Raw genomic sequence first — 23,389 nt, forward strand, 5'->3', positions numbered from 1 at the left:
TGGTTCCCTGGAAGACCTCACACATGGGACTGTGGTTTGATGCGACTTAGAACTAAAGGTCATCATGGTTTTGAGATCAGAGCTCACCACACACCAGCCTGTGTTCCTTGAAAACAATAAGGCACTTGCTTTGGCTGCTTGAGAAGATAACTGTTAGTTGGGGCAAATAATAGACTTAAAGACATACAGGAAAATGGAGGAATGTGACGTCTATGGGGACTCTGAGACATTCCAACACATGCCCAGTGTCTAGGCCCAGGACTCTGCACAATGCAGGACGCATCTGGAAAGGCCTAAACTCTTACCTTGAACTAACCTCAAGGGTATACAAAAGGAAGGTCTCAAGGAACAGTTGTCAGATGACTGAATGCTGAACGTGTACAAACTATGTGACATACAAAGAAAAGATTATGGCCTGTATAAAGAAAAGTAAATAGCTGGGCAGTTGTGGCACACACCTTTAATCCCAGCACTTGGAAGGCAGGTGGATCTCTGTGAGTTCAAGGCCAGTTTGGCCTATAGAGCGAGTTCTAGAACAGCAAGGGCTACACAGAGAAAGCCTGTCTCAGAAAAAAATTTTTTTTATAATATTTGCTTTGCTACACAAACCTGAGGGCCTGAATGCCTGGGTTTGATCCAGAGAACCCATGGGAGAAGGAGAGAACTGACTCCCAACACTGTCCTCTGGCTGCCACGTGTGTGTTCTAGAGCTCCTGACCCCCGCCCCCCCATACAATAATAGTAACATGCTAAAAGAAAGGATGAGAATGGGACTTCAGCAAATCAAGAAAGAAAACCATATAAAAAAGAACCAAGCCGGGCGGTGGTGGCGCACGCCTTTAATCCCAGCACTCGGGAGGCAGAGCCAGGCGGATCTCTGTGAGTTTGAGACCAGCCTGGGCTACCAAGTGAGCTCCAGGAAAGGCGCAAAGCTACACAGAGAAACCCTGTCTTGAAAAACCAGAAAAAAAAAAAAAAAAAAAAAAAAAAAAAAGAACCAGTAGGAGCTGGTGTGCGTGCATGCATGCAGATTGCTCAGGTGGTAAAGAACTTACTGTGTAAACGTGAGGACCTACATCTGGCCTGTAAAACTGGGTATGGCATTGCAGTGTGAGCCTGAAACACCAGCACTGGACGGGGTCAAAGAGAGTTGGATCCCTAGGATTCCAGAGCCAGCCAGTCTAGCAGAAATTGCAAGCTCAAGTGAGAGACCTTGTCTAACAAATTAAAATAATGGTCCTCACAAAGCTCAGGAGACACTAAGGAAGATGGGATAGTAAAATGTCAGAGCTGGGGGATGAGGAGGAGCACTGTGAAATGCTGTCTTTTGGGCATGCCATGAGCCCCTGCACTCACGAACTCCCAACAGCTATGGTTTACCTGCACAAGATAAAGCCAGCAAACAATTCCACTATGGATAGGGGAGGGCTATGAAACCTCACCTCAGCTGAGGAGTTATTGGCAATTGAAGGGGTGTCATTTTTCTTTGGGGGTGTAGCTGGTAGATTGTCTTATGTTCATGTAGGCAGAAACTGGTAGATTTTTTTTTTTTTTAAAAGAGGGGAGCGGGGGAAGAACATGAAGGTGGGAGAGAGGAGTGGGGTGGATCTGGTGTGGGTATGGTAAATTTCTTTTTTTTTAAAAAAAAAAAGCTGGGCATGGTAGTACATACTTTGATCACAGTACTGGGGAGGCAGAGGCAGGCGGATCTTTGGACTCTGAGGCCAGTCTGTTCTACAGAGTAAGTAAGTTCCAGGATATACAGTGAAACCGTGTCTCAAAAAGAAAGAAAGGAAGGAAGGAAGGAAGGAAGGAAGGAAGGAAGGAAGGAAGGAAGGAAGGAAGGAAGGAAGGAGGGAGGGAGGGAGGGAGGGAGGGAGGGAGGGAAGAAAGAAAGAAAGAAAAGAAAAATAAAAAAAGAATGAAATTAAGGAATTAAGGTGGATAGGTTGGGTTGGTGAGATGGCTCAGTGGGTAAGGCACTTGGATGCCAACCCTGATGATTTAAGTTAGATCCCCAGAACCTACATGGGGGAAGGAGAGAACCTGTTTCAAAAGCAGTCCTCTGATCTATATGTACACTTTGGCACATTTGTACCCACATACATATGCACACCCTAAAATTAGTAAATATAATCTAAACATTTTTCTTGGGAGGAGGTATTGAAACAGAGTCTCTCTATGTAGCCCTGGCTCTCCTGGAACTCTATGTAGACCAGGCTTACCTCAAACTCAGAGAGATCTGCCCGTCTCTGCTTCCCAAGTGATGGGATTAAAGATGTTCGATAACACCCAGCTAATAAAGCATGTTTTAAAATGAGGTGGGTAGTGATTGAGGAAGACACCCAAAGTCAACTTCTGGCCTAAATAAATAACAAAAACCCTGATGTTCTTCATTTTAAAAATATCTCTAGGATGGAGGCCCTTTGTATGGAAGACCCAAACATTTGAGAGGTCCTGTTTTACACTTGGGTAGAGAAGGAACCAGCAAAAGGAGAAGCCAGGGAAGTCAAAGAGAAATCTGAAGTTTAGAATAAGAAAGAAACAAAGAGTGAAAACGGTCAACACTGGAAAACTGCTGAAAGTCCTGTGGAAGCAGACCGAAAACAACTCAGTGAGTCCTGTGGTTTGAAGTGAAGTGAAGTTGAAGAATGAAGGATAAATGAACAAGTTAAAGGATACTGGAAAATTTTAAGAAGCAGCTAGACATGGTGGCAAATGCCCAGAATTCTAGCACCTGGGAGGATGAGGCAGAATCATTTTGAATTCAAGGCCTGCCTGGTCCATATGGTGAGACCCTGTCTCAAAAAAAAAAAAAAAAAAAAAAAAAAAACAAAAACCACACACACAAAAAAACCCCACAAAAACAAAAACAAAAGTGGCCAGTTGTGGCGGCGCATGCCTTCAATCCCAGCACTCAGGAGGCAGAGGCAGGTGATCTGTGTGAGGACAGTACATTCCAGGATAGTCAGAGCTATGTAGAGAAATCCTGTCTCAAAAACAAACAAACAAACAAAAACAAAGACAAAACAAACAAAAACCAAAAAGCTGGCAGGGTGTTCAATACTTACATTTAACTTAATACATTTAATTTTTTTAAAAAAAAGAGTATTCTCTGAGAGTTCCCTATATTTTGCTTCTTGTCGTAACACCCAATGATTAAATGAATTAATCAAATTAACTTGATTTTTTGAGACAGGGTCTCCAGTAGCACAGAATGCAGCCAAAGATGGAACTCCTGATCCTCCAGCCTCAGTTTCCAGTGCTGTAATTATAGGTATGTGCCACTACTTTAGACATGGCTGGGGGTCAAGTCAGGGCTTCATGCATCCTATGCAAGCATTCTACCAACTGAACTACATGCCCTCTCCCTGGCAAAGGATCTTAAAATTAGCAAGAAGAAGCCACTCACTCACCACAAATAATATTCAGCAAGGTTAGCATTGACTTTGTCATCAGGCATACTACTGACCAAAGAGCACTCAAAGTTCCCAGAGATTATCAAAGAGAAATTTATATGCAATAATACTATCTTTCAAAACTGAAGGAGGAATTAAGATATTCCTACATAAACAAAAAATTTAGACTGTGAATTTATCACTCTCAAACTTGCCTTATAAGAAATACTAAATGGAGTCTTTCAGGCTGAAATGAAAGGACACTAATTAGTAACTCAAATGCAGAAAGATAATTATATAGGTAAATACAAAAAAGACAGTTTAAGTGCAATTTTCTTGGTAACCCCCCCCATCAGATTTAAAAGACAACTGTATAAGGCAATAATTAAATTTTTTTAGTTGCTGAGTATATTAATTCATCAGAACTACGACATTTTAGTATAGTATCGATGCTAAATGTTGTATTAATTTAAACCAGATTTTAAAAATTCGTTAGTTGTAATCTCAAAACAGTTTTGAATATAGTAAAAGAAATAACAAGGGAACTATAGGGCTACACTAGAATTTATTAGTGCTATACGAGAATAAATTTAATACAAGGGAAGGCAGTAACAAAGGAATTAACGACAAAAAAGGATCTGACATATATAAAAGAAATAGCAAAATGGCAGTTTATTCTTATCAGCAATTACATTGAATATAAATGTATTAAAGTTTCCAATTAAAAGATAGAAAATCAGGACCAATGCTACTCAAGCCTGGTGACCTAAATTCAATCCCCAGAACCCACCTAAAGTGGAAGGAGAGAACCAACCCCACAAAGCTGTTTTCTGATATCCACACGTGTCATGGTTTGGTATGCATGCATATGTGCATATGCCAAGTTAAAAAATTTTTTTACAGAAAATCAAAACAAGCTGGGATACAACTCAGTGGTAGACTATTTGTCTAGTATATATTTGATCTCCAGCACTGATTGAAAGAAGGAAAGAAATGAAGGAAAGAAGGAAGGAAGCAAGCAAGGAAAGAAAGAAGGAAAAGAATGTGGATGTATCTCAGTGGGGGTATCCTTGAAGCCCCAGATTCAACCCCAGCACAACATACACGCAAGATGGTCCCTGCAGAAAGCAAACAAGAGAAGTGGGGTGGCTGTACTCGTAACAGAAAACAGACCTTCAGAAAAATTGTTACTAGAAACAAAGCCCATATTTTTACCTTTAACACACAGTGAAAAGCCAAAAAATACCTTTCAGTTAGGAACTGATGTTTTCTGGGCTGGTGAGATGGCTGAGCAGATGAAGGGCTGGCTGCTCAAACTTAATGACCTGAGTTTGAGCTCTGGAATCCACACAGAGGTGGAAGGAGAGAGCTGGCTCCACACAACTTCCTCTCTGGTATGTGTGCTGTGGCAGCCAATGTAGAAATCAGGTGTCATCATTACAAAGAAACACAGTTGGTTAACTTTTCTTTTAGACTTAATTTCTACTGCCATCTTGTGGCAGTTTTGAAAACTCAAATCAGTTAAGTTATTCTGATCAGAGGTTTTCTTTGTTTTTTAAGGTGTGTGTGTGTGTGTGTGTGTGTGTGTGTGTGTGTGTGTGTGTGTGTGTGTGTTGTGTGCTATGGTACACAGGTGAAGGTCAGAAGACAATATTTTGGTTGGTTCTCTCCTTCTTCCTTTATGTGTGTTTGGGGGATCAAACTCTGGTTAGAAGACTTTTACTTGTCCCCAGCCTTTGACTAGGTTTTCAATGACTATCTCTCAACTTTTTATTTTCTCATTATCTGTTTCAGAACAGAAATACCATTACTTGAAAAACTGTAGTACATGTTTCTATAACTGGAATCATTTTCCAGAAAAAAGTAAAACAGCGTATTAGGCATAGAACACTAAAAATTTCTAGTCTCTGGCCAGAATATGCGGATTTCAGATGCCTTCCCCCTACCCTTTCTCACCAGTGTAGGAGTCTCTGGGAGTGCTCCTTTCCTGCAGGCCTCTGCTTCCCTGACAGAAAAATAATGACCGTGAATTACTATACCCTGCTTCTCTACATCCCCAATTCCCCACTGTTTCTCAGTAACCATCCATCACGCATACATTATTCTCCCAGGTTGTGCTGTTCTTAAGAAGGACCTGTGCTTTATTACTTCCAAACTGAACATGACAGATACTGTGCACTCAGTTCTTGAATGCTTGCACTATAGTCACCCCTGTTGATGCTGTGTCATTTTCTAATAGTTAGTCTCCAAAATGGGCTCCGCATGGCTTGAAAAGATTTGTGCCAAAATCAATATAAATTTAAGATTCTTGATTTACAGTCTTGCTTTCATTAAGCACTAGAAACCTCAATGTAGAAAAACAATGTGACTGTTACTTACCTGTTCTATATTACCAAAGCCAGCCACTGTATAAGGGATGGACTCCATAGAAGAAGAGCGACTATATAAAATGAGACAAAACAAACACAACACACTGGTGTCACATTTGACATGGCAGTAATTCTCTTCAGTGCCACAGTGAGCCACCTCATTCATCTCCCAACTGTGTCACAGTTTTATGTGGAATAACAGGCTTTCTACTCACCTGACCACTTGGCTGCTGTGCTGGGAACTGGGTCGTGGGGCAACTGCAAGAGCACAAAGTGCAGGAAAAATTGCCATCAGTGGTGCACTCTGCCCTGTCTGGCTCATTTGTTTTGGGCAGTTATCTGTTTTTCATACTACATGTAAGATTAGCAAAATCATATTATGGTCTCTGAGAAAAACAACCAACGACTTCCATATGAGGAAAAGATATTTATTCATCTCATACAAATAGCTGGAAATTGGTTTTTCACCTGATTGTGATGGGGAAGTAATGCCCACTGGTCGAGGTGTGGTTAATCTACAAGGAAACAAAAAGCAAAGGCAGCTCTGAACTCATCAAGAGTCAGTCAGTCACTGATTATAGAAGCAGTAGCTTTGAGACTGGAGAGACGGCTCAGCGGTTAGGAGCAGGTACTGCTCTTGCAGAGGACTCCAGTTCATTCCTGAGCATCCACATCTGGCTGCTCACAACTACCTTTAACTCTAGCTCTAGGGCATCTTATGCTCTCTTCTGGCCTCTGCAGGCACACACACACATGCACACAATTAAAAATAAAATTTCTTTTAAAAGGCAGGGGAAGAAGGAAGGAAGGGAGGCAGGGAGGGAGGGGAGAGATAGAAAGAGAGAGAGACAGAGAGAGAGAGAGAGAACAAGAATGAGAACAATACTCCCTGGTAGTAGAGGCATCATTCCCAACATACAGAATCAAAGTTTCTATTTTGAGGTCTCTTTACTCTCCAATTTCCTCTCATTCATAATGTAACTCTGGGATCTTTTCTTTCTTTCTTCCTGTACCATCTTACCAAATACTCTCAACCTTACATCTACTGATTCATTTATCCCTTCAGCCTTCCATTCAACAAACATTTATATAATATGTCTATGTCCTATGCCTTGAGATTAATACAATTAGCTATGAGAGATTCATAGGCTACTAAGAGAGAAGATAAGAATTAGGCCTGGATAGAATCAATGGTAGAGTGCTTGCTTAGCAAGCCTAGAGATTTGACATCTCAGTACCACAGAGAAACCCCAGTAAACAATGTTTATATATTATAATGGATATATAAAATACAGTATTTGAAAGAAGACTAAGCAGTAACTTCTGTGACTACAGCAGTGTTATGTCTTTTGAATACATTCACTATTAAAAATATTTAGTAGCACAGACATCATTAATCAGAAAGACTTGGTGTTGTACACCTAGTACTTAAATAGATAAGTAGTAGGTACTGAATGAGTATTTATTGACTGAACAAATACCAACTCCATTTGATGTAGTCATTACAGAAGAAGTGATATGTGTTAAGATTTTTGAAGGATTAGTAGGAATTCATAATAGCCAAAGGTGAGCATTACAATCAAGATTCCAAAACCAGCCTACGTAACTCAATGAGACTGTTTCAAAATGATTAGAAAAAGGGGACCAGAAGGGCTGGGTAAGGGGTCATGGTGACATACACCTTTAATCCCAGCACTCAGGAAGCAGAGGCAGTCAGATCTTTGTGAGTTCCAGACCAGCCAGAGCTACACAGTGAGATCCTCCTTTCATTAATTAAAAAAGAGTGTGTGAGGGTGGGGGTGGGGGTGTGTGGTTGGGGATTTAGCTCAGTGGTAGAGCGCTTGCCTAGCAAGTGCAAGGCCCTGGGTTTGATCCTCAGCTCAAAAAAATAAAAATAAAATAAAAAAGAGTGGGGAGGAGAGAGCTCTTGAGCACATTAGCTCAGTGGTAAAGTACTCGAAAGACCCTAGTCCCAAGTACCACAAAAATAAAACAAAAAAGATTCACTTCTGTCAGAGAATTAGAAAAATAAAAGATAAAATCATCAACCATTTTATACATTTTGGAGCCCACACAACTGGATGTTAAGAAAAACCAGCCAAAAGCTTCCCAACATAAGAAAATGGTTAAGTATTAAGAAGAGGGCCGGGTGGTGGTGGCGCACACCTTTAATCCCAGCACTCAGGAGGCAGAGCCAGGCGGATCTCTGTGAGTTCGAGGCCAACCTGGGCTACAGAGAGAGTTCCAGGAAAGGCACCAAAGCTACACAGAGAAACCCTGTCTCAAAAAACCAAACATAAACAAACAAACAAATAAATAAATAAATAAAATAAAAAAGAATTAGGAAGAGGGAAATTCTAGTTACCCTAAATTGATCACTACACACTGTATACATGTAACACACATCATTGTACATACATATACAATTGTACAACTGAAAATGTTTTGAAAAACAAATCAGAAAATGTCAAGGTAGAGGGCTAGTGTGGTAAAAACCGACCTGCTTCCGTAGTAGCAGCTGGGAGATCCCTGTAGGTGAGAACACAGAAGTGAGGGAAGCTACAGTTAAAGGCTCTAATAAATGGATATCAGTCTTATTGTTAGATAATTTACCTGCAAGCTCCCCTAGCTAAGGCTGCCAACAGAAGGACAAAAAAGTGTTTCCTTAAAAAATTATTAGCTTCGAGAGAACAAAAATTTAGTTTCTTTTCGTAAGAATATACTGGGGAGGTAGGCATGTGGCACATACCTGTAATCTCAGCACAAAGGAAATAGAGGCAGGAGGCTTAGGAGTCCCAGGCTAGCCCTAAGTACATAAAAGAGTTCAAAGTCAGGTCAATGAGATGGCTCAGTGGTAAAATGCCTGCTGTCTAACCTGGTCTGCATTTGGTCCCTTATCCCATGGTGGAAAGAGAAAACTGACTCCCTAAAGTTACCCTCCGACCACCATCTGCACCTACACACACTACATATCACATACACACCACACGTCTTACACACGTTGATGTACACACACTAACAACAATAGTAATAAATACAAGTGTGGGTTTTTTTTAAGAGTCCAAAGCCTGGGGTATTTTAGACTCAATCCCAAACAAAACAAAACAAAAATATCAAACAACTGAGGCATCTTGGACTTCAAGAGAAATATTAAGTTGAAATATGCTTTTTAATGAGAGCTTCCCATCAGTGATAGCATGACTCATTAACATTTCAGAGTGGGTCAAAAATAATGATGCTCTCACCCTTCCAAGGTCTTCTGTACCCTTATTCATTTACTACAGTGTACCTATTGTACAAGCATTATGAGCTTGCTGGGAAGCACTGTCCTATATAGCCACCTAGAAAGATGGACAAGGTAGAGAGGGTAAAATAATAGTAAAGAGGATTTACTTCAGCTGGGCACACTGGCATGGGCAGTAGTCTTCCCACACAGGAGATTGGGACAGAAGGGCCCTGAGTTCAAAGCCAGCCTACATACAATGGTAAGTTCAAGGCTAGCCTAAACTATATAGGGAGACCCCTGCGGATGCAGCTCAGTAATAGAGCATTTATCTAGCATGTGCAAGGCTCTGAGTTTGATGCCTAGAAACACCAAACCAAAACAAGTAAATAAAATCTATTTTATTCACCTTTAGGATGGCTAGAAATTTCTTCAGTTCTCCATTCTCCTTTCTCAAGACTGATAGCTCTCTAGGCAAAAGATGGAAACAATCAGGTCCAGGTCACTAGGATAAAAATTATTACTATTATCAACATCTTAGGTAATGTTTACTGAGAGGTGTTTGCAGACATACAAGGAACTTCCATCAGGGATCTGGTGGTTCAGGGAGAAGGTAGAAGGGGTTTTTGATGAAGAAAACAAGTGAACAAAATAAGCAGTCACTTGGTAGGACTTCGAAGGGTTTTTACATAGAATTCCTTTTCTTCTTGACTGTTGATGTCTAAAGTTTCCAACAACTGAGCCTTCAAGATGGCTCAGTGGGGAAAGGCCTTGCTATCACGTCTGATGCCTTGAGTTCAATCCCCTGAACTCACAGAGTAGAAAGAGAAAACTAACTCTTTTAAACTGTCCTCTGACCTGGCATGCAGGTAGAGGTCAGACAACACACACGCATAAGTAAGCATTAAAGAAACATTTTAGGTTTCCAACAAGGATTCTGTCTTTGGCTTCAGATTTCCAAAATACACCCCCTCCAAAGAAACATATTAAACGTTATATCTCAGTGTTATCAGTATGGGTCAGCTATATCTGACCTCACTGAAGAAATAATTTTTGACATAATTAAGTAGAAAAGAAAAGCTAAAAAGTGAAGAGGGTCCTTGGAGTGAAGAAAGAAAAAATTAAAAGAGACCAAGGGGAACAACCAAAAATCTTGTACCTGACTTTTTTTGTTTGTTCTGTTTTTTAATTAATTAATTTTTATTTCATGTGCATTGGTGTTGAGTCTCCTGGAACTGGAATTACAGACAGTTGTGAGCCATTATGTGGGTGCTGGGAATTGAACCCAGGTCCTCTGGAAGAGCAGTCAGTGCTCTTAACCACTGAACCACTCTCCAGTCCCCCCTTTATTTTGGTCTTTTGAAACAAAGAGTTTCTTTGTCTGCCCTGGAACTAGCTCTATAGACCAGGCTGGCCTTGAACTCAAAGAGATCTGCCTGTTTCTGGCTCTTGAGTGCTGGGATTAAAGGCATTCGCCACCACTACCCAGCTGTTCCTGACTTTCTTAAGACAAACATGAGCACACATAGGGCAATATTCAGTCCTTACATCTAGAAATGACTACAGCTTTATTAAAGGAAGGAAGCGCTAGCTGGAGACCTGACTTGGCACTTACTTGCTCTGGCTAGCCACTGTTTCTTGGGCCTCCTTCACAGCTGCTTCTAATTTTGCAATTCTGTCCTTATAAAAGGCAATGAGAAGATCGGTCTGTTTCTTCTGGAAACACCATACCTACTAGGAAAAAAGCGGTCTTTGGCATATACTTTTATTAACTCCTTCCTGTTACCTTTGACAACAAAGTTTAGAACTGCTCTTTTTTTCCTAGACCCTTTAGCATATCTTGTGACTCCCCAAAACTATAGAGTTCAACACTAGGGAGAGCCAAAGCTTTCCATTTTAGGACATTGGCTTTCTCCTATCGCTTATCTTAGTAGCAATGTTCTAGCATTGTAGACATTTTATATATACATTCACTTATCTTGAGCAAAACAAACAAAAAACCAAAATGTTACTGGGCAAAAGCATTTTGCAAAATGCTAATATTTCAAAGTGGGGAATAATTAAATATGGCATACATAATAAAAACGAGTACTTTTCAAGCTCCTAATTGGTTCTAACTTACCTACTTACTTGATTAACTTAGTTCCCACATTGTTAGCTACTACAATGTATTTTCCATAATACACTTAAGACCATGCTACTGGAGGATGTTTGTGCTGTTTCAGTAACAGGTGAAGATGTGACCAGGTATGATGCCACCCGCCCATCCCAGCACTCGGGAGGTGAGGTGGAGGCAGAAGGATGAGGAGTTGGAGGTCAGCCTTGGCTGGCTACATCATGAATTTGAAGCTGGTCTGGGCTGTGACATCTTGTCTCAAGGAGGAAGGGCATAAAAGGTGAGTATTTATTTCTGAATTTTTAAAATTTTCTGGTTTATTTCTGGATATAGATACCTAACTATCTTTTGTGTTATTTTACCATTTGCTACACTAATGTACCTATCATAGGGTTGTTGAATCAGATAAAGAGTTAATATTTACAAAGTGTTTTAGCTGTGTCAGGTTTTATTTTGAATACACAGCAGAATTCTTTGTCTCATCTGTTTTCTACTGTTCAGACTAGAAACCCTTTATCAAGGGCTTCCCAAGGCATTAATACTCTTCTCATAAACTTTTTCCCTCATTTAATTTGTTGTTTATAAAACATCAATTTTAGAAAAACTGAACAGAGCAGAAGCAGAAAAAAATCACTTAGACTCTTAAGAGTTATCTGAGATGGTGGGAGAAAAGTGTTTGGAAGTAATAGTTACTATAAATAGATGTAATAAGGCACAATATCCCCAACATTCTAGTTCTAGCTGTGGGATCAACATGGGATGAAATTAGTTAGGACAAGGCATTGAAAATCTTAGCTGAATTTGGTAGCTCATGCCTACAACTTTAACTCTGGTGAGGCTAAGGTAGGAGTTGTAAGTCTGAGGCCAGCCTGAGCTTCATTGGTAGGCTGCAAAGCAAGGCCTGTGATAAAGAGGACAGGTAGACCAGACTGGTGAGATGGCTTCAGTGGGTGCTGTCAACCCTGGATGACTCACATGGTAGAAGGAAAAGAGACTCCTGCAAGTAGTCATCTGCCCTCCACACATGTGGTATGGCATGTCCATACCTTTGTGGACAGACAGACAGACACAGACACAGACAGACACACACCTTAGTTACAGTTCTATTGCTGTGAAAACACACCATGACCAAGGCAACTCATAAAAGGTAGAATTGGGGCTTGCTTACAGTTTCAGAGGGTTAGTCCATGACCATCATGGCAGGGAGCATGGTGGCAAACAGGCAGGCATGGTGCTGGAGAAGTAGCGGAGTATTTACATCCTGGTTCACAGGTAGCAGGCACAGAGAGAGAGACAACAGACACTGGACTGGGCCTGGTGTGGGCTTTTGAGCCTCAAAGCCCACCCCTCTGTAACACATCTCCTCCAACAAGGACACATAGACTTTAACATGGCCTCACCTCCTAATCAATCCAAGCAGCACACCAACTGAGGACTAAGTATACAAATATATGAGCTCATGGGGGCTATTCTCATTCAAACCGCCACAATATTGCATTCACACAAAATTTTAAAATGTACAAAACTTTAGCTGGGTGATAATGGCGCACACCTTTAATCTCAACACTTGGGAGGGCAGAGGCAGGTGGATCTGTGAGTTTAAGGCAAGCCTGGTCTACATAGCAAGTTCCAGACCAACCAGAGTTACATAGTGAGATCCTGCCTTAAATAAAAAAAAAAAAATGTATAAGCCGGCTGTGGTGGCGCACACCTTTAATCCCAGCACTTGGGAAGCAGAGCCAGGTGGATCTCTGTGAGTTCGAGGCCAGCCTGGGCTACCAAGTGAGTTCCAGGAAAGGCGCAAAGCTACACAGAGAAACCCTGTCTCGGGGGGGAAAAAAAAGTGTAAATTTTTTTTTTTTTTTTTAACAGTACTTACTGAAGGCTTTACTTTTCTGGGGTTTCAGTTGCCCAAGGTACAGTTTGGTTTAAAATATTTTCCAATCAATCCTTGTAGTCCTTATGTTTGAGTAACCCTTACTGTACTTAAAATGATGCTGGCAATTTGGATATGCCAACAGGAAGCCATGAAGTGCTTCCTTTAAGTGAAAAGGTAAAAGTTCTCGACTTAAGGGAGAGGGCAAAAAATAATGAGTGGAAGTTGTTAAGATTTGGTAAGAACAGGGCTGGAGCAGTTAAGCAGTTTAGCAGTTAAGTAGCACTGGTTGCTCTTCCAGGGGTCCTGAGTTCAATTCCCAGCAACCACATGGTGGCTCACAACCATCTGTAATGAGATCTGGTGCTTTCTTTTGGCATGCAGGCCTATATGCAGATAGAATACTGTATATGTAATAAATAAATTAATAGGAGATTTTGGTAACAACAAATCTATCCATGTCTTAGGGTTTCTACTGTTGTGATAAAACACCATGACCAAAAACAACTTGGGGATGTAAGTTACTTAGCTTACATTTTCATATCACTGTTGATCATCAAATGAAGTTAGGGCAGGAACTTAAAACAAGGCAGGAACCTGGAGGCAGGAACTGATACAGAGGCCATGAAGGAGGCTGCTTACTGGCTTGCTCCTCATGGCTTGCTCATCCTGCTTTCTTACAGCACCCAGGGCACCACCCCAGGGTGCACGACCCACAGTGAGCTGGTCTCTCTTATCCACCATAAATCAAGAAAATGCACCACAGGTAAATCTGGTGAGGGCACTTTCTTAATTGAAGTTCCCTTTTCCCAGATGTCTGGCTTGTGTCAAGTTGACATAAAACAAGCCAGCACACCATGAAACTGTGAAGAAGGAAAAAGAAGCACTTCAATGTTTGCATTGTGAATCTCTTTACTGTGCCTAATTTACAAGCTCAGCTTTATTATAGGTTTACATGTGCAGAGGGAAAGCACAGCACATATAAATTTTAGTACTATCTACAGCTTCATGAATCCATTGGGGATCATGGTATTCCCTATGGCTAAAGCAGGCAGTATCTCTCTATAAAACAGATGGATCCTGAAGAACTGAGCAGAGTTGGCTTTAGAGGCTAAAAAGGGCTGAAGAAAACAGAAACAGAAAAAAGCAGACTAGTAAATTTTTTAAAGACAAGATCTTTCTGTGTAGTCCAGCTGACCTCAGATTCATGATCTATTGCCTCAGTCTTCCAAGTCTTGGAGTCATAAGTATATAATACCATGCTCTCTTCATATTAGTAACTTCAAAGTAAATTTCCTTATAAAGATAAAAGCAGAAGGGGTCATGATAGAGAAAACTGGCATGTTTAGAGTTGGCTATTCTTCCTCTTTTCTTTTCCCTCTCCACCCTCCTCAGGTAGTCAGATAACTTAGTTTGGACTTGGTGGCATGGAACTTCTGCATGAATAAGTCTATTTGGTTTGGTCTGTTGGGCCTACTGTGACAGCTCAGTCTAACCTATCTAGTCTATCTATACATTTTATTTAACACACAGAACATAATTCCTTTTGTTTTGAGACTAGGTCTTATTACATATCCCTGGCTATCCTGAAACTTGTTATATGCTAAGCTGGCCTTTAACCCACAGAGATCTACCTGTCTCTGCTTCCCCAGTGCTAGTATTAAAGGCGGGCACCACCACCACCTGACTTCAAGTTTCTTCTTTCTTTCTTTCATGATAATGAACATGAGATAACTGAGGAAATGTGAATACTGAGTAATTATTTGATAATATTAGGAAATATTTAAGAAAAGAATCCTTACCTTAAGTGATAAACATGAAAATATTTACATTTAACATGATAAAATGTCTGACTTGGGATCATCTGGTTGGGATAGTAGAAGATAAGGGAAAAATTTGGCCATCAGTTTACAAGTGTTGAAATATGATGACTAATACATGGAAATTCATTATATTATACATATCACTATATTTTCTGGGTTTTAATATATTTGAAGCTATCTATGACAACGTTTTAAAGCTAGGCATGATCATGCACACTCATAATCTCAGGTATTCAGGAGGCTGAGGCAAGAGAATCACAAGTTTGAAGACTTGTCGAGGTAACTTAATGAGATTTTTCATCAAATAACATTTAAAAGGCTGGGGATGTAGCTGAGAGGTAGAGACTGTTTGCCTACCTCCTGTGAAGCCCTGAATTCAATTCCCAGTGGTATAAAAAATAGTTTCAAAACTTAAAAAATCATTTCTGTTTATGTGTGTGTGTTTGTGGGTGGGGGGTTAGGGGTGCCCATGGAAGCCAGAAGATCTAGAGTTACAGATGTTTATAGGCCTCCCAACGTGGATGCTGGGAGGCAAACTCAGGTCTTCTGGAAGAGCAGAACTTGCTCTCTTAACCACTGAGCCACCTCTGCAGCCCTTCAAAACTACTGATTGATTGAGGGCTGTTGCACAGTATGTAGAAGTATGTATCTGTTGCACAGTATGTAGAAGTATGTATTTTGTCTTTGTCTCTGATTTGAATGAAACCTGACATGGTTTGGATCCTAAATGTACTTTAAAGGTTCTTATGTTGAAGACTTTGTCACCAGCCTGTGGCATAGTAGGAGATGGTAAAGTTTTAGGAAGTGAAGTCTACTGGAAAAAGTTATGTCACTGAAGGTAAACCCTTAAGGGAATATGGGGACCCTAATCCTACCTTCTTTTTTTTTTTTTTTTTAAGATTTATTTTTATCAGCCAGGCAGTGGTGGCGCACACCTTTAATCCCAGCACTCGGGAAGCAAGAGCAGGTGGATCTCTGTGAGTTCAAGGACAGCCTCGTCTACAGAGTAAGTTACAGGACAGCCAGGGCTACACAGAGAAACACTGTCTTGAAAAACCAAGACAAACCAAACCAAAACAAAACAAAAAAAGATTGATTTTATGTGAATGTGTTTCGTCTATGAACCATGTGCATTCAGTACCTGGGGAAACCAGACAGAAGAGGGTATCAGATCCCCTTGAACTAGAGTTACAGATGGCTGTGAGCCAGCATGCTAGGAATCAAACCCATGTCCTCTGGAAGAGCAGTCAGTGCTCTTAACCACTGAGCCATCTCTGTAGTGCCCTACGATTCTTCTTAAAGATATTTATTAAATCCTTCTGTGTTGTTCATACTTTGTCAGGAGCTAATAAGTCATAAAATTAATAGCTCTGATAGCATTATTGCCTTCAAGGGAAGATGGAGAAGAAAGCAAAAATTTATAATGCAATACAGTGTAGGTATAGTGTATATATTTATCCATGTATATGTTTAATGACAAGAATGTTCTAGATAGATGGAACTGCATATACAAAGGCCCAAAGGCAAAAATTATTTATACAAATAATTCGTAAGTCAGCAGTAGAGTACTTGTCAATAATACACCAAGCCCAGGATTTGATTCCCAGCACAATAAATAAATAAGCAAATATAATAACCATACTTCCATTTAGAAAGGTTCTTCTGGCATCCATATGAAGAAAAGATAGAAACAGAAAGATACTGGAGGCCAGAAGTTATAGGCATTATCTATGGCACTGATAAAAAGCAAGGAAAGACAGCATTTGGAGAAATATAACTATTTAAGAGATGCACAGATTAAGATGAACCCCAAAACGGTACAGTAGAGTTGGTTAGGATAGCCAAAGAGCATTTTTAAGTAGAGAACTCAGACTTCAGATGTGGCTAAAAGATCAGTTAGAATAGAAATAAAAACTATCCACTGATTTTGATGAGGATGTTGATGCCCTTAGCGAGACAATTTTTAATGCAACAGTTAGAAACCAGACCACAGAAGGCTGTGAAAAGTTCAGAAGGTGAAATAGATGTGATAGACAAATATCCAGCAATGAGGTCCAATACAGTGTTAAGACTTGACTCCATGTACTCTGAGAGATGGCAATAATCTTCTCATTGCTAAAGCCAGCCATCCTCCATTTTCACTCACGACTTCATCTCTCAGCAGCTCAGCTGACTACATCTACCTTTGGAAACACTTTTTTTTCTTGACTTGACTTCTGGGACACCACATATTTTTGTTTTACTTCTGACTGCAGTTTTTCTAATTTCTCTTCCTCCACCTAATTGCTAATATTGAAGGAACTCCTTTTATATGATCTTATCTATTTGCTCTGTGTGTTTATGTTAGGGTCAGGGAAGTAGGATGGACACAGGGCCTTGAACATGGATGGGTACATGGCTCTGGAATTCTAACATTGAAGAGAGTATACATCTTACCACTGAACCACACTCCTCACTCACCCCTATAGGCTTTAAACATTATTTTCTAACAGGATATGAACTTACATCTCACTCTTTTCTTATGCCCTGAGCTCCAGAATGAGCTTAATCTTCTTGACTTTTCCACTTGGATTTCTGAGAAGCACCTAAAACCTAATGTGCCCATATCTTCCTGGCAGATCAAGAAGAAAATCAGCCAGAAAGAAATGGTTGTAGATTTTTGAGGAAACAATCAAAACAAGGCAAAACTTTTTCTCACTTGGCACCAGCAGCATCACTTCTTCACTCTTTAAAAACTAAATTATTTTCCAGGGGTAGTGTTGCACACCTTTAGAAGGTGGATCTCTGTGAGCTGAAAGATACCCTGGCCTACATATTGAGTTCTAGGACAGCCATAGCTAGGTAGAAAGAACCTGTCTTAATCAAAACAAAACAAAATAAAACAACAACAACAACAACAACAACACACACACACACACACACACACACACACAAAAGACCCACAAAAACAAAAAACAAAAAACAACTTCTCTTCCCCAACCGTCTCTCCCCCCAAAAAAGCAATCTTTTGGGCTTTCCTTAGCTCTCTTGCCTAATTCCATTCCTGGGAGTGCTTTCCCATTTATTTATTTGTTTAGTTACTATTTTTCAGGTTTATTTATTTATGCATTTTATGTATGAGTACTCTATCTGCATGTGCACCTGCATGGCAGAAGAAGGAATTAGATCCCATTACAGATGGTTGTGAGCCACCCTGTAGGTGCTGAGAACTGAACTCAGGACCTCTGGAAGAGCAGCCAGTGCTCTTAACCACTGAGTCATCTCTCCAACCCTTCCTATTTATTTATTTATTTACTTACTCATTTATTATTTGTGTGTAAGTGTTTTGCCTGAATATATGTGTGCTATGTATATGCCTGTGAGGTCAAAAGAGTGGGTTTGAACCCCTGGAGCTGGAGTTACGGATGGTTGTGAGCCACCGTGTGGGTGCTGGGAACTGAACCTAGATCTTCTGCAAGAATAAGTGTTCTTAGTCACTGAGCCATCTCTCCAGCCCCTCCCATTTTAAAAATAAGCTGTCTATTTCTAATGCCTAACTCAAAAGCCATTACTTTTTCTCTACCTTCTCCTGGCAGCTGCTGGTATTTTTACCTAACCTGTACTCTGTTTTTTCTTAAACATTAATAAAATTGTCCTTGAGCTTTCAGAACACAAAATAGAAATAATGACCTTCTCTCGTGGTGTGTGTGTGTGTGTGTGTGTGTGTGTGTGTGTGTGTGTGTGCGTGTGTGTGTTGCCTGAGAATCAACCCCAGGCCTTTCTGCTTGCTGGGAAAGGCCTCTGTCATTGAGCTATAACCTCCCTGCCTTTTTACCTTTCTGCTGCCACCACTGATTCAGTGCAAACAGTCTGCTTAGAATTTTCCCTTCTGATTGGTCTCCTGCCTCTACTCTTATCCTATTTATGGCCTAGTCACTCAACAGCCACATTCTCTTTAAAATTATGCAGCATAAAATGTCATTTCCTTGTGCAAAACACTCCAATGGTGTAACTTCACTTAAAAGAAAAGTAAATGTCGCCGGGCGGTGGTGGCGCAAGCCTTTAATCCCAGCACTTGGGAGGCAGAGGCAGGCGGATCTCTGTGAGTTCGAGGCCAGCCTGGTCTACAGAGTGAGATCCAGGACAGGCACCAAAGCAACACAGAGAAACCATGTCTCGAAAACAACAACAACAAAAAGCAATGTAGGGTACAAACGATAAGACAAAATTGTGGCCAAGCGTCGGCGGTGGTGGTGGTGGTGGTGGTGGTGGTGCACGCCTTTAATCCCAGCACTCAGGAGGCAGAGCCAGGTGGATCTCTGTGAGTTCGAGGCCAGCCTGGGCTACTAACTGAGTCCCAGGAAAGGTGCAAGCTACACAGAGAAACCCTGTCTCGAAAAACCAAAAAAAAAAAAATAAATAAAAATAAAAATAAATAAATAAATAAAAATTGTGCTACAGAAACCATGGAAGGCTTTACTAGAGAAGGAACAATACTGCATGCATTTGAAAGGTGCCTAGTTGTGGATAAAGGTGGGGGTCTATGGTCTAGGCACAGAAGTAAACTCACTGGTGCTTACAGACTCTTCAATTCCCTTGAAAGGTTTAGAGGAGAGTCAAGCATTCAAAACAGGCTGTTTTATCAACAACTAGCACAGAGCAGGAAAAATGTCCTTGTTGGGTCATTACAGAGAACAGAAATGGACATTTAGAGCAACAGTCCATTCGTTCATTTAAGGACAATGTTTTGGATGTTCATTCCATATTAGAAACTATTCAGAGAGAACAACAAACAAAACTGACCAAATGTCTGTACTCATAGAGCTATATTCAGTGAAGGATTCAGATAATAAACAAATACACAAGACAATGGTACAGACAGGAACTATGATGAGAAATAACATAAGAAACAGAGGGTGCTGGAGCTGCTTCTAAGATGCTGGGTGGGAGGTTTGGGAGGTTTGGGGGAAAGGAGATGCCAGGGAAGATCCTTCTGGAGAAATAAACTAAGCAGAAGCTTGAGTGACACAGTTATTCAACTTCACAGGAAAATACATTTCCAGACTGCTGACTTCACCAAACCAACCCTTCACTAAAGTGATGATTAACTGATCCTGTCTATTTATTTTACCTTGATTATTTGACCATGTATAATTGGTCCCATGCTTAGGCAGGCTAAGATTCAGACTATACATAATTTCTTAACTAATTATTAACTAGCTTTGGGTTTAAATATTAACCAAAGGTCTGCTCTTTCTCTTGTTCATGTGACCTCTTACATTTCTACTTGAGTCTCAGCTGGATTTCATCTATCACAACATTTTATTAAATTATGTCATCTTGCAAAACCTTTAGTTGTTCTCATTTCCAAGTTAACTGGACTGGCCATAAGTTTAGTTTCTGTACTTAATTTCAATTAGTTCAGAGGCAGGCGGATCTCTGTGAGTTCGAGGCCAGCCTGGTCTACAGAGTGAGATCCAGGACAGGCACCAAAGCAACACAGAGAAAACCATGTCTCGAAAAACAACAACAACAAAAAGCAATGTAGGTACAAACGATAAGACAAATTGTGCCAAGCGTCGGCGTGGTGGTTGGTTGGTGGTGGTGGTGCACGCCTTTAATCCCAGCACTCAGGAGCAGAGCCAGGTGGATCTCTGTGAGTTCGAGGCCAGCCTGGGCTACTAACTGAGTCCCAGGAAAGGTGCAAGCTACACAGAGAAACCCTGTCTCGGAAAAACCAAAAAAAAAAAAAAATAAATAAAAATAAAAATAAATAAATAAATAAAAATTGTGCTACAGAAACCATGAAGGCTTACTAGAGAAGGAACAATTACTGCATGCATTTGAAAGTGCCTAGTTGTGGATAAAGGTGGGTCTATGGTCTAGGCACAGAAGTAAACTCACTGGTGCTTACAGACTCTTCAATTCCCTTGAAAGGTTTAGAGGAGAGTCAAGCATTCAAAACAGGCTGTTTTATCAACAACTAGCACAGAGCAGGAAAAATGTCCTTGTTGGGTCATTACAGAGAACAGAAATGGACATTTAGAGCAACAGTCCATTCGTTCATTAAGGACAATGTTTTGGATGTTCATTCCATATTAGAAACTATTCAGAGAGAACAACAAACAAAACTGACCAAATGTCTGTACTCATAGAGCTATATTCAGTGAAGGATTCAGATAATAAACAAATACACAAGACAATGGTACAGACAGGAACTATGATGAGAATAACATAAGAAACAGAGGGTGCTGGAGCTGCTTCTAAGATGCTGGGTGGAGTTTGGAGGTTTGGGGGAAAGGAGATGCCAGGAAGATCCTTCTGGAGAAATAAACTAAGCAGAAGCTTGAGTGACACAGTTATTCAACTTCACAGGAAAATACATTTCCAGACTGCTGACTTCACCAAACCAACCCTTCACTAAAGTGATGATTAACTGATCCTGTCTATTTATTTTACCTTGATTATTTGACCATGTATAATTGGTCCCATGCTTAGCAGCTAAATCAGACTAACAAATTTTAACTAATATTAACTAGTTGGTAAATATTAACCAAAGGTCTGCTCTTTCTCTTGTTCATGTGACCTCTTACATTTCTACTTGAGTCTCAGCTGGATTTCATCTACTCACAACATTAAATGTAGTATCTCAAATATAATGGCTCATCCAAGTGACTAAGACAGCACACAGCCAAAGCTTTAGTTCTGTTTACTCTATTTCCAGAGTTAACACTGGGGGACTGGGCAAACACTGATGATAACTTTCATGTTTAGAAAAGGTATACTCAAGCTGGTTGTGGTGGGCCTTGCCTGTGATCCTAACACTTTGGAAATGCAGGAAGAATAATCATGAGTTCAAGTCATCCTTGGCTATGTAGGAAGTTCAAAGTCAGCCTGGGCTATGATGAGGCCTGTCTCAAAAAAGAAAAAAGAAAAAAACCTGTATTCTCTCTCTTTTTTTTTTTTTTTTTTTTTTTTTTTGGTTTTTCGAGACAAGGTTTCTCTGTGTAGCTTTGCGCCTTTCCTGGAACTCGCTTTGGAGACCAGGCTGGCCTCGAACTCACAAAGATCCGCCTGGCTCTGCCTCCCGAGTGCTGGGATTAAAGGCGTGCGCCACCACCGCCCGGCAAAACCTGTATTCTCTTAAGAATAAGAACTGATACTGGTAGAGAGCATTGCCTGGTATATGTGGGACTGTGGGTTCAACTCCTAACAACACACCACACAAAAGAATAAGGAAAAGAATATCAAAGCCAAGTGTGGTTTTTGGTACATGCTTGTAATCCCAGCACTCAGGAGGTAGAGGCAAGAGGATCATGCATTCAAGGCTAGTAGCCTACAAAGTGAGGTTCTTTCTTTAAAAAAAAAAAAAAAAAAAAAAAGGTGTGTGTGTGTGGGGGGGGTTATGCTGGGGCTGGAGCTCAGTCAGTAGAGAGTATAAGGCCCTGGGTTCTATCCCCAGCACATGAACATCTAGAGTGGTAACATGTTACTGTATTCTCGGCATTCAGGTAGAGGAAGGAGGGGCAGAAATATAAGGTCATCCTCATACATACGTAGTGAGTTCTGGAACACAAAGAGACCTTGCCTTCCTGCTATAGAGATGACTCAGTAGGAAAAGGCACTGGCCATTAAACCTGATGACAGGAATTTGATCCCCAGCACCCAAGTAGTAGAAAGAGTGGAGAAATGACGCCTGCAAGTTGTCCCACATTCTTGTTGTGGTATGAAATGATCCCCTCCACTAATACACACACACACACACACACACACACACACACACACACACACACACACACACAGAGAGAGAGAGAGAGAGAGAGGCAGAGAGACAAAGGCTATTCATTGAAGACAACAGTCAAATAAAAAAAGACAATGGTGGTAGAGCACTTGCCAAGCATGCAGAGGCCTGGGGTCTAATAACCAGCACAATAACAATAAGGAAGTGATAAAATCTTTTTTAATTACATATTTATGGTGTGTGGACAAGTACGCATGCATGCATGCATGCACACAGAGGTAAGAGAACAACTTTTGTGAGGCAGTGTAATCCTTCCATCAAGTGTGTTCCAGAGATTGAACTCAGGCTGTCTTCTTGGCCATCTCTCCAGCCTGATAAAGTCTAAAGAAGCATGCCAAGAGAAGTATCCCATAATGCTAAAAAAATCATCTCAGCAAAGCACTAGAGAGTGGAATCTTAAAAAAGCCAAGTCTTCATAACTTGTGAACTCTCTCAAATAATTACACTGCCTTTTTTCTAACTTCTGCTATATTCAACTATTCCTGATCATGTCAATCATTTACCAACATATAAAGCATCAGGAAGAGACAAATATTTCCTAACATTCAAGCAATTAGTTGTTAACTCCAAATAAAGTTAAATATTATTGCAAAGGTTACTGAAAAATGAAAAGAAAAAAAAGCCGGGCGGTGGTGGCGCACGCCTTTAATCCCAGCACTCGGGAGGCAGAGCCAGGCGGATCTCTGTGAGTTCAAGGCCAGCCTGAGCTGCCAAGTGAGCTCCAGGAAAGGTGCAAAGCTACGCAGAGAAACCCTGTCTCGAAAAACCAAAAAAGAAAAAAAAAAAATGAAAATGAAAAGAAAA

The 23,389-nt window shown here is 40.6% G+C and overlaps 1 protein-coding gene across 3 annotated transcripts in view; it reads right to left on the reverse strand.

The window, feature by feature from the left end:
- The window catches only part of Rnf212b (ring finger protein 212B), a 41,938-nt gene that overhangs the window by 11,474 nt on the left and 7,075 nt on the right, over positions 1-23,389 (reverse strand). For 2 of the 3 annotated variants that reach the window (XM_028892258.2, XM_037208532.1), the window contains exons 5-11: positions 10,606-10,721; positions 9,400-9,460; positions 8,268-8,296; positions 6,236-6,282; positions 5,983-6,025; positions 5,778-5,838; positions 5,355-5,403 (exon numbers count right to left, since the gene is read on the reverse strand). In XM_028892258.2, the coding sequence (XP_028748091.2) occupies positions 5,355-5,403; positions 5,778-5,838; positions 5,983-6,025; positions 6,236-6,282; positions 8,268-8,296; positions 9,400-9,460; positions 10,606-10,721 (406 nt within the window). The remainder of the gene's footprint in view (positions 1-5,354; positions 5,404-5,777; positions 5,839-5,982; positions 6,026-6,235; positions 6,283-8,267; positions 8,297-9,399; positions 9,461-10,605; positions 10,722-23,389) is intronic. The other variant, XM_037208533.1, reaches the window with a different exon arrangement.

This window comes from Peromyscus leucopus, chromosome 9 (assembly GCF_004664715.2).
Source record: "Peromyscus leucopus breed LL Stock chromosome 9, UCI_PerLeu_2.1, whole genome shotgun sequence".
NCBI classification, from domain to species: domain Eukaryota; kingdom Metazoa; phylum Chordata; class Mammalia; order Rodentia; family Cricetidae; genus Peromyscus; species Peromyscus leucopus.